The sequence below is a fragment of the Suncus etruscus genome, chromosome 6, assembly GCF_024139225.1.
Source record: "Suncus etruscus isolate mSunEtr1 chromosome 6, mSunEtr1.pri.cur, whole genome shotgun sequence".
Classification (NCBI taxonomy): Eukaryota; Metazoa; Chordata; class Mammalia; order Eulipotyphla; family Soricidae; genus Suncus; species Suncus etruscus.
In genome coordinates, this window is record NC_064853.1 from 41,539,070 (window position 1) to 41,553,196 (window position 14,127).

Sequence of the window (14,127 nt, forward strand, 5' to 3'; positions counted from 1 at the left end):
TTTTATTAAATAATTATTAAGCACTTGTGTCTTAGGGGAAAAGGATAGTATGCTCATTCAAAATTGCATTTGCTTGTATCAGATAATAAAGCATTTCCTATTTTTTTCTTACCCTTTCTGTTTTATCTGCACAGAAGAGTCTTGTGTGATGTCTTTTCTGTACCACAATATACGTTATTCCTGGCCGGTAATCTTCTTCCAAGCTAATGCATGCCTTTCGAATTGCTATTAGTTCTGGCCAAGCTACCTAAGAGTTAGAAATGGAATGATGTTTAATTGACAACTCTCCTAGTATCTCTAAGATCTGATTTACCTAGAGTGACAAAAAAGGAAGAGGCCCTTTCAGACAGACAGAAGTCTTTAGAGCAACAAGGAGACAATGAAAGTACCTGTTTCATTTGTCCCTCAGAGACCCCTCCACGGTAGTAGATGATTCTGGTGGGTTTAAAACGTGTAGATTTGTAAAACTGGATCAGCAGTTCTCGAACCATGTTGGTAAGGTCCTGGATAACCTCCTGGCTATAGAGGAGCTCCTGAGAAATCTCCTGGCGAGAAGTCTGCACTCTAACAGTGGCACAGTACCGGCTGGGGTGGCCATCCATACTGCCAACAACAGCAGCAATGGAAGGCTTCTTCCCATCCCCTGCTGGAGGGTGTGTGACATCTGCACCCAGGAAGATGACAGGCTGTTGGAACACTGAGGGCCTGTTCAGATTGAAAAAGATATTGCCCTTGAGAGATAGATACAGGTGGAAAAATCCAAGTTTAACAAGTTCACCAGATAAAAGTATAGCTTTACAGAAGGACTAGAATTGGCCACTTGGAGAGAATGCTAAGGCTCAGAGACTATCTGTGAAATCCAGGCAGGAATTCTGAATTGGTTGAAGAGGTCAACGTGGTTATCTGACTATGGTAGAAAGGAAATGGAAGAAGAATTAAAAAAAAAAAAAAGATGAGGGTGCCGGGTAATAATAGCACATAGGGTAGGGTGTTTGCTTTGCAAGCAGCCCACCTGGGTTTGGTCCCCAGCATCCCATATGGTCTTCCAAGTCTGCCAAGACTAATTTCTGAGTGTAGAGCCAGGATTGACTCCTGAGTACCACTGGGTGTGCCCGTCAAACAAACAAAAAATAAATAAAAATAAAAAGTGGATGTTGACCCACATTCCATAGCAGCTGCTATGTAAACAACAGTACAGCTTCACAGTTTCACAACTAATCATGAAAGAGATGCAAGCCAAGTGGGTGAAACTTGTGGGCACACTAGTCTGAAAATTCTGGGCACTCTTAGGAGTGGAGTTTACTGAGCCGCACAGTCATGTGAATGACCCAATTTTACTGCTTCAGGACTAATCTATGCAGATACCAAGCTGATGAAACTTCCAGGTATAGCAGTAATCAGGCTAAAAACTCTGGGGTCTTCTTAGAATGAGTGCAGGTAGCCTTTGCCCCCACTCCTACTTCCTGAAGTACCAATAGCCAAACCCACAACCCAGAGTGGTAGCCATATAAAAAATGGCTCAGCTTCACTACTTCCCTTCTAATCTCGCTAGAGATACAAGGCAAGCCAATAACCCATGAGTGCAGGGTCTTTATGCTGAAAACATTGGGGTGCTCTTGGGATGGGGACAGGCTAAGAACCATTCCAATTCTACAGATCCTGGAGCTCCAGGAGCATACTGCCATGTACTCAGCAGTGCAACACCTCCAAATTGCACAATACTGATACCTCAGTAGGAGCACACCAAATTAGATGGGAAGTAAAACAGAAGCCCACTAGGCTTGATAAATAAAAGCAATACATAGAAGGTTCAAATAGTAACAAACAGCTCAGTAAATTCTCAGAAAATGACTTTAATAATCCCATTATGAGATATAACAATTTCCACAAATTTTTTTTTACTCAAGTAGTTTTTGATTAATCTAGTAGCCATTTTGTTGTAATAAGCAATATGAAATAAATTATTTTGTTCCTAGTAAGGGAGCAGGCATGAAAGGATGGGTGAGAAACCAGGGATAATGATGAGGGGAAGGTCATACTGGTGGTGGGATTGATGTAGAATATTGAATGAATAATTTTGAAAATCATAGCATTAAAAGTTATTTTTTTTAAAAAAAGTGTGCAACCAGTGATGCAACTGGTGGAAGAGTACATGCTTTGCATGTATGAGACCCTAAACTGGATCTCAGGCACCTAAGTAAATAAATACATAAAAAAATATTTTGAGGGCTGGAGAGATAGCATTGAGGTAAGGCTTTTGCCTTGCATGCAGAAGGTCGGTAGTTCGAATCCTGGCGTCCCATATGGTCCCCTGAGCCTGCCAGGAGCGATTTCTGAGTGTAAAGCCAGGAGTAACCCCTGAGCACTGCCGGGTATGACCCAAAAACCAATATATATAATTTTTGAGTTTAGGGGCCAGAGACATAGCTCAATGGGCTGTACATGTGCTTTGCATGCTCAACGCTTGGGTTCAACTCCTGGCACAACTTAGTCCCCTAATCACTAGCAGCAAGTCACTAGCCCAAGAAAGAGAAGTTTCAGAACACTGTCAGATGAGGGTCCCTAATAAAAACTAGGGGAGGGCCGGAGAGATAGCACAATGGTATTGCATTTGCCTTGCACGCAGCAGACTCAGGATGGGACTCCCAGCATCCCATTTGGTCTCCCGAACCTGCCAGGAGTGATTTCTGAGCACAGAGCCAGGAGTAACCCCTGAGCGCCACTGGGTGTGGACCCCCCCAAAAAAAAAAAGACAACTAGGAGATTAGACTTTTACCTTTGATGAGGTACAAGCACATTGTTGATTCCTCCAAGCTTTGCATTTATCTTCAGGCAAAGGTTGGAAAGAGTTTGGGGTGAAGTCTTCACAACATTTTTCACCTGGACACACTGTGTGGCCATTCCAAGGAGGGTATCTCCAACACGTTTCACCTCCGCTACCAAAAAAATTTAATTAATTAAAAATATTTAAATGTTCTCATTTCTTTTCTTGTTTATTTAGTTTTTCTGTGTGGGAACTCTCAAAAAATACTCAAGGATTACTTCTGGCTCAGCCTCAGGAATCACTCCTAGTGGCATCTGAGGACACTATGGGGTACAGGGAATCAAATTTGGTTTGGCTGAATGCAAGATAAGAACTTTATCCATTGCCTTATTACTCCAGCCAGCCCTCAATGTTCTAATTTTGGGGGGGGCCACACTGGTGGCATTCAAGGATTATTCCTGGCTCTGCTCTCAGAAATTACTCCTGGCAGGGGCCGGAGAAATGGCATGGAGGTAGGGTGTTTGCCTGGCATGCAAAAGGATGATGGTTCGAATCCCAGCATCCCATATGGTCCCCGGAACCTGCCAGGAGCAATTTCTGAGTGTAGAGCCAGGAGTAACCCCTGAGAGCTGCCGGGTGTGACTCAAAAAACAAAAAAAAAAACAAAACTAACAAACAAAAAAGGAAATTACTCCTGGCAGACTCAGGGGACCATATGGGATACCAGGAATCAAATCCAAGTCAGTCGAGTGTAAGGCAAACACCTTACCCACTGTGCTATGGCTCTGCTAACCGCTACCCCATTCCAATTTTTTTGTTCTAATTTTTAAAAGAAGAGGGGAAATCATATTTTGTAACATTCCTTGACTGCTGACAATAGTGTCCATTGCTCTAGATATTTATCACTTGTGGTTCTTTCATCTCCTGAACCTCCAGGATAATATGTATCTGTTTGGGGGCCATATCTAGCAATGCTGGGGATACTCCCAGTGAGCTGCTCAAGTGAGGCCAGTCACTTCCTGGACTGTTTGAGGGAGATGCAGTACCAGAGATCAACGTAAAGCTGCGACACACCAAGCATGCATTTCAGTTTTGTGAGACATCTCCCTGGCCTGGCCCACATTAAAAAAAATTTTTTTTGGATAGATCTAATCTCCCTCTGCTCTTCCCTAACATGTGTGTGGTATATGTGTGCATGTCCATGCCACATGGACTCAACTCAAGGTGTCCCAAATTCAAAGTATGTAGTCTAATACTGAGATATTTGTCCTGCCTTTGTCTCCTTTTCTTTCTTCCTTCAATGCTTGAAGCCAGGCTAGTTTCTTTACTCATCCATTCTGCTGCCACCACTCAATCCTGGAGGTTCCTTTCCCATAGAGATGGTCTGACAAAGAGATCAATCTCCTCTGCTCTCTTCCCTGTTAGTACGTACACTAGCCCCTGGAATTTAAGTTTTTTTGTTCATTTTTCCCCTTTAAACACCAAAGATAAGGAAAAGATAAGAATATAGGGAGGACCAAGGACATCTTATAAAGTTTAAAAGGCTGCTCTGTAGGGGGCCGGGAAGGTGGCACTAGAGGTAAGGTGCCTGCCTTGCCTGCGCTAGCCTTGGACGGACCACGGTTCAATCCCCCGGCGTCCCATATGGTCCCCCAAGCCAGGAGAAACTTCTGAGCGCATAGCCAGGAGTAACCCCTGAGCGTCACCGGGTGTGGCCCAAAAACAAAAACAAAAACAAAACAAAACAAAAAGGCTGCTCTGTAGGGGGCCGGGAAGGTGGCACTAGAGGTAAGGTGTCTGCCTTGCAAGCTCTAGCATAGGACGGACAGCGGTTCGATCCCCCCTGCGTCCCATATAGTCCCCCCAAGCCAGGGGCAATTTCTGAGTGCATAACCAGGAGTAACCCCTGAGCGTCAAACGGGTGTGGCCCAAAAACCAAAAAAAAAAAAAAAAAAAAGGCTGCTCTGTAGTATCCAAATCCTTTACTTATATATATTAAAAAATAAACAAAAGAATTTTTTAATATCATCCTTCTTATTAAAAACCTAAATCTTTCCTTTCCTGAAAGGGGTAAGCTTTCCAGTTTTCCCCAATACGACATTTCTAAGTGTTTTTCACTAGACAATCCAGCCCTCCCTAGTTTGGGGACTTTGGTCGAGTTTTCATGTCCAAATCCTTCTTCCTTCTACATTTTCTGGTTCCCATTCCCACTCCCTCCACACGGATTGGCAAGAACCACACAGGATGCAATAGCTTAGAAACTGAAGATATTAGGAGTCCTTTAGAGCTTTCACTTCTCTCTACTACCAGGCAGTAATATTCCAAACAGCTATTGCTCTGTCAACACTGGGTCTCAGAGTAGAAATGAAAGGATGATCAAGACTGGAAGCTGAAACCTACCCTCAGCAGACAGGGTGCAGGTGCAAGACTAACTTTGTTGCTTACGATAGAGGTATTGGGACTGTCTGTGACAACAATATAACCTAGTTTACCCTGCTACAATTTGTATTTTCAAATCATCCCTCATTCCACATTAAAAGGATCCATACCATATACTGGTGTCTTTCCAGGCAAGATAACCACTATTAGCTGTAGGCCCACGTACGTCATTTTCAGGTGTTTAAACATGGGCTCCACGCTGTCTGCACCTTGTGCGTACTTGCAGAAACAAGGCTGCCCCTGGATGGGCATTCCTGCGTCCTTAGAGATTTTACGAAGCTGGTCAGTAAAACTCCTGTTAAAAGAGAACCAGTGGCAAGAGCTTTATTTTATGTAATTTTTGGGGGGTCACACCCAGCAGCACTCAAGGGCTCAGGGGTTACTCCTGGCTCTGCGTTCAGAAATTGTTCCTGGCAGGCTCGGGGGACCATATGGGATGCTGGGATTTGAACCACTGTCCTGCATGCAAAACAAACGCCCTACCTCCATGCTATCTCTCTGGCCCCATCATGTACTTTCTTAACTTTTATTTTCCTCAAAGGTACTGCTTTTCATTCTCCAAATTCTTACAAAAAATTTGAAAACAATAAAAACAAACATCTTTAACTGGCAGTATAAAGAGCAGTCAGTTTTTGGCAATATATATTAAGCTGTCAGATTTTCATTTTAAATTTTTTAATAATTATGCTTCAGTTGGGTCCCTGGGACTAGGAAAGCATTTGTCTAAAGATTATTGTTTTCTTTGTAAATATGTTAATTCACTAATTCAGAGTTGAAGAAAAGCAAAGTCAAAATTTCAGATAGCATGCATTTTGAAAAGCTTATTATAAGGATATTATATTCATATAGTTTATGTTTAATAAAGAAACAGAAACACATTGACACAAAAGTAGTGTATTTAAGAGTACATCCAAGGGGGCTGGAGAGATAGCATGGAGGTAGGGTGTTTGCCATGCATGCAGAAGAACTGTGGTTCGAATTCCGGCATCCCATATGGTCCCTAGAGCCTGCTGGGGGCGATTTCTGAGCACAGAGCGAGAAATAACCCCTGGTGTGGACCCTCCCCGCCAAAAAAAAGAGTACATCTAAACTGGTAACAGACTTGCATCATTTTTCATTTATTTCTTTTTATTTTTTTGGAAAGGAAGCTCTAAGAAATTTAAGAAGCTGCTTCAGTCTATGCACTAAGCATCCACAATATTTATTTTGTTTCTGTCATTATATTGTAGGAATACTTTTTTGTTTTTGGTTTTGGGGCCACACCTGGCGGTGCTCAGGGGTTATTCCTGGCTCTGTGCTCAGAAATCGCTCCTGGCTAGCACGGGGAACTATATTGGATGCTGAGATTCAAACCACTGTCAGTCCTGGGTCGGCCACTTGGAAGGCAAATGCCCTACCGGTGTGCTATCTCTCTGGCCTCACTATATTGTAGGAATCCTTTATTAATTTTCAATTTTCTCTTTCTGTGTCAATTTTTCCACCTTTTCACTAACTTCTTATAAACAGATAGCTGGTTTTTATAAGACACTAAGAACCAATCATCTTAGTCAGTTATTCTACAACAAAACAATCTCACTAGTAAATAAATTATGATTAAAAATGAATTCTTAGGGCCAGAGATAGTGTAACAGGCAGGGCACTTTGCCTACTATCTAGCCAGTCCAGGTTCCATTCCATAGTGTTCCTGAGCTCTGTGGGAAGTGATCCCTCAGTACAGAGTCAGGAGTAAGCTTTGAACAAAACAGGTATGGCCCAAAAACAAAAATATAAAAATAAATTTGATTATGTCTTAGAAAATAAGCTTCATTAAAAATTTAGAACTTTGGGGCTGGTGAGGTGGCGCTAGAGGTAAGGTGTCTGCCTTGCAAGTGCTAGCTAAGGAAGGACTGTGGTTCGATCCCCTGGTGTCCCATATGGTCCCCCCAAGCCAGGGGAAATTTCTGAGCGCTAGCCAGGACTAACCCCTGAGCATCAAATGGGTGTGGCCTAAACCCCCCCCCCCAAAATTTAGACCTTCGGGGCTGGAGAGATAGCATGGAGGCAAGGTGTTTGCCTTGCCTGCAGAAAGACGATGGTTTGAATCCCGGCATCCCATATGGTCCCCCGAGCCTGCAAGGAACGATTTCTGAGCATAGAGCCAGGAGTAAGCCCTGAGCAACACTGGGTGTGACCCAAAAACAAACAACAACAACAACAACAAAAATTTAGAACTTTGGGGGCTGAGTGATAGCACAGCAGGTGGGGTGTTTGCCTTGCAAGCAACTGACCTCAGCATCTCATATCTCAGGTCCCCTGAGCCTGTCAGGAGTTAATTTCTCAGTGTAGAGTCAGGTGTAACTCCTGAGTGCCACCAGGTGTGCCCAAACAAACAAACAAAACAAATTTAGAGCTTGCCAACCAGCAACTCTTCAGCCTTTTTAGAGATAAATTTCTGCTCTAAAGGTAGAGCAGGAAGGAAGCTGAATCATTCTTTAGGGGGGGTGTGGGCCACACCAGGTGGTGTTCAGGGGTTACTCCTGGTTCTATACTCAGAAATCACTCCTGGCAGGCTCAGGAGACCATATGGGATGCTGGGAATCGAACCTGGTTCCATCCTGCATTGCCTGCTCTGAAGTATATCACTCCAGCCCAAGAAGCTGAGTCTTTTTTTTTTTTGGTTTTTGGGCCACACCCAGCGGTGCTCAGGGGTTACTCCTGGCTGTCTGCTCAGAAATAGCTCCTGGCAGGCACGGGGGACCATATGGGACACCGGGATTCGAACCAACCACCTTTGGTACTGGATCGGCTGCTTGCGAGGCAAACGCCGCTGTGCTATCTCTCCGGGCCCAGCTGAGTCATTCTTAAAGTAATCTCCAAGTTTGCAATTTACTATAACAAGTACCATATTTGCCGGCATATAAGATGACTGGGCGTATAAGATGACCCCCTAATTTTGCAGTTAAAACATAGGTTTAGGCCTATATTCTCTGTATCAGACAGAACGTTCCTGTGCTGCAACTGTATGTACCACAGTGAGCCAATCACAACAAGCAAAGGTTCAAAGGTTATACTGTAATAGACTTCCTCTCTGACTCTGGCCAATCTGAGCAAGCTTTTTACAGTGTAGATTCGGGTCCAGAAAATTGTCTAATTTGTATGCATAAAGAGCCTGCTTGAATTGGCTGAGTTAGAGAGGCTCTCTGAGCAGCCTTGCAGTGAATGGTGCAGGATCGAGTTGGAAAATTCGTTTTGTGGCAATATTCAGACAATTTTCGTTTAGCGGCATATTGAAACATTTTCGGGATATACTCGTCGTATAAGACGACCCCCGATTTTCGGTTGACTTTTGTTTGTTTCAAAAGTCATCTTATACGCCGGAAAATACGGTAATGCATGGCCTTTTGGTTTTGGTTTTGTTTTGGGCCACACCTAGTGATGCTCAGGGATCACTCCTATTTGGGCTCAGGGTAACATAAAAGGTACCAGAGATTAAACCTGGGGGTGGGCAGCATGTACAAGCCCAGCATCTACCCACTGACTATTGGTCTAGTCCCAACATCTTTTTCTTATAGTAAAATAGTGTCACCAGACACGTCAGGGATTTAGTGCCAATGCTCACAGTATATTCACATAAAGACAGTATTTTCATGTCCAGAAAGGCTAGATCCAAGTTGAAAATATAAAGATACTCACTTTAGTAAATCTTCCCTACATTGTTTTTGAGGTGCAAAACAAGCAACTGCCCAGACTTTAATTTCAATGCCAGCATAAAACTGCTTTCCTCGCATGTCCCAGACACCCTGGTTGGGAGTGGCTACTGTTTTATTCTTTAAAAGAGAAAAAAAAAATAAGGAAAAAAGATTAGCAAGAAGATATTACAATCTATGATCATTTTAAAGTGGGGCTAAATAAAACTCTATTTGCCATTAGCCAAGAGGCAAAAAACTAATAATGAGCAAAGCTAAACATAAATTCAATGTCACAGTGGGAAAATCCTGGATTATTTTATTGGTTGTTTAAAGCAGCTTGCTAAATAATATAAAAAACTTACCCGACCTCCATATTGCAGCATTGGAGCAGGAAGTACCCTGCCTGTTAGCTCTGTCATTTCATTGTGGACAACAATACCAAATTCTTTAAGGTACGGATCAGGTCCACCCACCATGCTGTTACTCTTCACCTAAAGAACAGGAAAGCCTGCATATATAAAAACCAAAGAGTAACTGTATCCCATTTGGAGTTTTTTGCTGTTGTGCTTTTTGGTCCTTATTTTAAAGACCATGCCTTACTGACCAGTCTGCTGATTTCTTCCTGTCTGTCAGGAGCAGATCTTGCTGTGGCTTTGATCATCGTGGAAGTCTGATTGTCTGTAAGCTTCTTTATACATCGCTGTCCTGCCACTATATTACAGACCTACCAAGAGGCAAAGGGAAATCTTTTACATCTTAAGCCTTTGCAAACTATAACTCATATACGTATTTCTGCTGCCCACCCTACCACTAGAATGAAATTTCTATTACACAGTGATGCTATCGGGAAATTAATAGTAAATTCTAGCACTATCTTTTTTTTTTTTTTTTTTTTTTTTTGGTTTTTGGGCCACACCCAGCGGTGCTCAGGGGTTACTCCTGGCTGTCTGCTCAGAAATAGCTCCTGGCAGGCACGGGGGACCCTATGGGACACCAGGATTCGAACCAACCACCTTTGGTCCTGGATCGGCTGTTTGCAAGGCAAACGCCGCTGTGCTATCTCTCCGGGCCCACTCTAGCACTATCTTAAAGAAAGACTTTTTTCTTTTTAATCCAAGACACAAGCAGATTGGCAAAAAATAAATAAATACATAAATCAAAAAACCAAAACAACTTTAGCTTACCTCAAGTGGCAAGTATGTATGCTTTTGTTCTTGTCCCACTTGGAGACAGGGAAGATGGGGGTATTTCAGTTGCAAACTATACTTTTGCTTAAAGTATTGAGCTACTGTGCATTCCATAGCTTGACCATTTTCCAGCTGTAAAGGAAAACTATAGAAGAGAATGTCTTTTTAATAAAGTTCCTTAGATTCCTTATTCTTTATTCTTAAATTAGTAGATAAACAAAAACTTACTAATATTTTTTACTGGTTAATGACAATTAAAAAACAGGTCAGGGACTAGGGAAGAAGTTCAGTGGTGAACCAGCACATGACTTGCATGTATGAGGTTAGAAATTCCTGAAACTAAAAACTGGATGTTTGGGGCCAAAGTGATAGCACAGGGGTAGGGTGTTTGCTTTGCACGCTGCTCACCCAGGATAGACCTGGGTTTGATCCCTGGTGTCCCATATGGTCCCCCAAGCCAAGAGCAATTTCTGAACGCATAGCCAGGAGTAACCCCTGAGCATCACTGGGTGTGGTCCAAAAACAAACAAACAAACAAAAAATAAAAACTGGATATTTGCCCCATGGTACTGGGGCTGGAGTGATAGGGCATTTGCCTTGCATGCAGCCTATCCAGGACAGATCTTTGTTCAATCCCTGGCATTTCATATGGTTCCCCAAGCAAGGAGTGATTTCTGAGTGCATAGCCATGTGTCACCAGGTGTGGCCCCAAAAGAAAAAAAATAAAACATGATGCTCAGGGACTACTCCTGCATATTTGGGATTATCTCTTAGTGGTACTCAGGGGAACATGTGATTCAGGGGATCAAATCTGGGACTCCCTTATGTAAAGCATATGTAAAGTATAACCAATAGCCCTGTAAGTTATCTCTACAACTATTTTTTCCCCTTAAAGGTCAATATTTATTTGAACTTGCTCACTTAAATCATTCATTATGGTATTTATTTGTTTTTCTTTTTCTTTTCTTTTTTTTTTTTTTTTTTGTGGTTTTTGGGTCATACCTGGCAGTGCTCAGGGGTTATTCCTGGCTCCAGGCTCAGAAATTGCTCCTGGCAGGCTCAGGGGACCATATGGGATGCCGGGATTCGAACCAATGACCTTCTGCATGAAAGGCAAACGCCTTACCTCCATGCTATCTCTCTGGCCCCTCATTATGGTATTTAAACAGAACAATGATTCTATTAGAATTTATCATTTTTTCTGAAGCTAAGACAAGAAAAATAATTGGGGGGGATTTTATTTTTGGTGCTCATGCATTACTAACTTTTCAGGTCTTAAGAGTGTCACTTCTTTTGGTAGGTATCCCACACTTGGTGGTGCTTAGGGTATACTCCTGGTTCTAGACACAGGGTTCACTCTTAAGAGGCCTGGGAGCCATATGTGGTGCTGGGGATCGAAACTGGGTTGGCTGTATGCAAGGCGCTTAAGCACCTTACCTACATCTCCCAAAGTTTTTTCTTTTTTTTTTCTTTTTGGGCCACAGCCAGTGACAATCCGGGGTTACTTCTGGCTATACGCTCAAAAATTGCTCCTGGCTTGGGGGACCATATGGTACTCCTGGGGATTGAACCACAGTCAGTCCTAGGTTAGCACATGTAAGGAAAACGCCCTACTACTTGCGCCACTGCTCTGGTCCCAATTTTTTTCTAACTGAATATCAAAAATAACTTACAATAAGCTGAAAAGCCAAAAAGGTATATATATATTTATTATAACTCAAAGTCAATTTATACCTCCAAAAATAAATGTGATTTCTTGCAGCCATTTTTAAATTTTTTACAGCAGTGTTAAGAATTAAACCCAGGGCCTGAAGAGATAGCACAGCGGTGTTTGCCTTGCAAGCAGCCGATCCAGGACCAAAGGTGGTTGGTTCGAATCCCGGTGTCCCATATGGTCCCCCGTGCCTGCCAGGAGCTATTTCTGAGCAGACAGCCAGGAGTAACCCCTGAGCACCGCTGGGTGTGGCTCAAAAACCAAAAAAAAAAAAAAAGAAAAAAGAATCAAACCCAGGGAATCACACATGTAAGACACATGTTCAAAAAAAAACATGTTCTATCACTGAACCACAGGCTCCGAAAAGAACCTTGAGTCACATAGGGAATTTTATTTTATTTTTTTTTGGTTTTTGGGTCTCACCCGGCAGTGCTCAGAAGTTACTCCTGGCTCCATGCTCAGAAGTCGCTCCTGGCGAGCACGGGGGACCATATGGGACGCCGGGATTCAAACCGATGACCTCTTGCATGAGAGGCAAACGCCTTACCTCCATGCTATCTCTCCGGCCCGGAATTTTATTTTTTTTAATTTTTTTGTTTTGTTTTGTTTTTGGGCCACACCTGGCGGTGCTCAGGGGTTACTCCTGGCTATCTGCTCAGAAATAGCTCCTGGCAGGCATGGGGGACCATATGGGACACCGGGATTCGAACCAACCACCTTACGTCCTGGATCGGCTGCTTGCAAGGCAAACACCACTGTGCTATATCTCCGGGCCCACATAGGGAATTTTAATATTATAATAAATGATGCATGCAATGTGTTGTATTAAATAAAAGCTCATCTCCAAGAAGAAAAATTAAGTGCACAAAAATATTTTACTAATATAAACTTTTTAAAAATTTTAGTTCTTTTTTTTTTTTTTTGGTTTTTGGCCACATCTGACAATGCTCAGGAGTTACTCCTGGCTCTGCACTCAGAACTCGCTCCTGCCAGGCTCAGAGTACCATATGGGATGCCAGGAATCAAACCCGGGTCACACCTGGCAGCGCTCAGGGATTACTCCTGGCTCTATATTCAGAAATTGCTCCTGGTGGGCTTAGGGGTTCATATGGGCAGTGTTCAGGGGTTATTCCTGGCTCTATGCTCAGAAATCACTCCTGGCATGCTCATGTGGGGTTCCGGGATTCGAACCACCGTCCTTCTGCATGCGAGGCAAACACCCTACCTCCACACTATCTCTCCGGCCCTATTTTTCTTTTTGTTTTTGGCTTTATGGGTCACACCTAGCTGCACTGAGGGTTTATTCCTGGCTCTACACTCAGAAATCACTCCTGGCAGGCATGAAAGACCATATGGAATGCCAGGATTCAAACCATTGTCTGTCTTGAGTCGGCTGTATGCAAGGCAAATGCCCTCTCACTGTGCTATCACTCTGGCCCCTCATTGTGCTTTCTTTCTGGCCCCAAACTTTAATTCTAAATATCTTAGTAATCCTAAGCCTAGATTGTATTGGAGCACATGCTTTGCATGAAGGGCTCTGGTTCAATACTGAACACTTCATGATCCCCTGAGTACCACCAAAAGCACTAAGTCAGGAGTAGACTCTCAGCACTACCAGGTGTGGTAAGTCAAAAGAAAAAAAATCCCACCATTAAAAACTGAAAATTAAAATAGGGTACCAATTTCTTAAACAGTGATAGTACTTTCTATTATAAAAAACATATTATTACGTTAGCTTTAAAATGTAGTTAATTGGGGCCAGAGTGTGGCGCTAGAGGTAAGGCATCTGCCTTGCAAGCGCTAGCCTAGGAAAGACTGAGGTTCAATCCCCCAGCTTCCCATATGGTCCCCCCAAGCCAGGAGCGATTTCTGAGTGCATAGCCAGGAGTAACCCCTGAGCATCAAATGGGTGTGGCCCAAAAACAAAAACAATAAAATGTAGTTAATTAAGGGGGGTTTTCTTTTTATGACTGAAATCCAACTACATACATGTTTGTAATCATGGTGCTTAAAGATATTAAAAATAGGCCCGGAGAGATAGCACAGCGGTGTTTGCCTTGCAAGCAGCTGATCCAGGACCAAAGGTGGTTGGTTCGAATCCCAGTGTCCCATATGGTCCCCGTGCCTGCCAGGAGCTATTTCTGAGCAGACAGCCAGGAGTAACCCCTGAGCACCGCCGGGTGTGGCCCAAAAACCAAATAAATAAATAAATAAATAAATAAAATTAAATGTGATTAATGGCGCCAGAGTAATAACACAGTGGTAGAGTGTTTGCCTTGCAAGCAGCTGACCTGGGACTGACCTGCATTCGATCCCCAGCATTCCATCTGATCCTCCAAGTCTGAGTAATTTTCT

The 14,127-nt window shown here is 43.0% G+C and overlaps 1 protein-coding gene across 1 annotated transcript in view; it reads right to left on the reverse strand.

Moving 5' to 3' along the window:
• Window positions 1-14,127, reverse strand: part of LOC126011397 (protein argonaute-4) — a 38,341-nt gene that overhangs the window by 14,873 nt on the left and 9,341 nt on the right. Inside the window, exons 7-14 of the mRNA XM_049775164.1 lie at window positions 10,056-10,203; window positions 9,476-9,595; window positions 9,234-9,362; window positions 8,876-9,009; window positions 5,314-5,498; window positions 2,777-2,936; window positions 390-705; window positions 113-247 (exon numbers count right to left, since the gene is read on the reverse strand). Coding sequence (XP_049631121.1) covers window positions 113-247; window positions 390-705; window positions 2,777-2,936; window positions 5,314-5,498; window positions 8,876-9,009; window positions 9,234-9,362; window positions 9,476-9,595; window positions 10,056-10,203 — 1,327 coding nt within the window. The remainder of the gene's footprint in view (window positions 1-112; window positions 248-389; window positions 706-2,776; window positions 2,937-5,313; window positions 5,499-8,875; window positions 9,010-9,233; window positions 9,363-9,475; window positions 9,596-10,055; window positions 10,204-14,127) is intronic.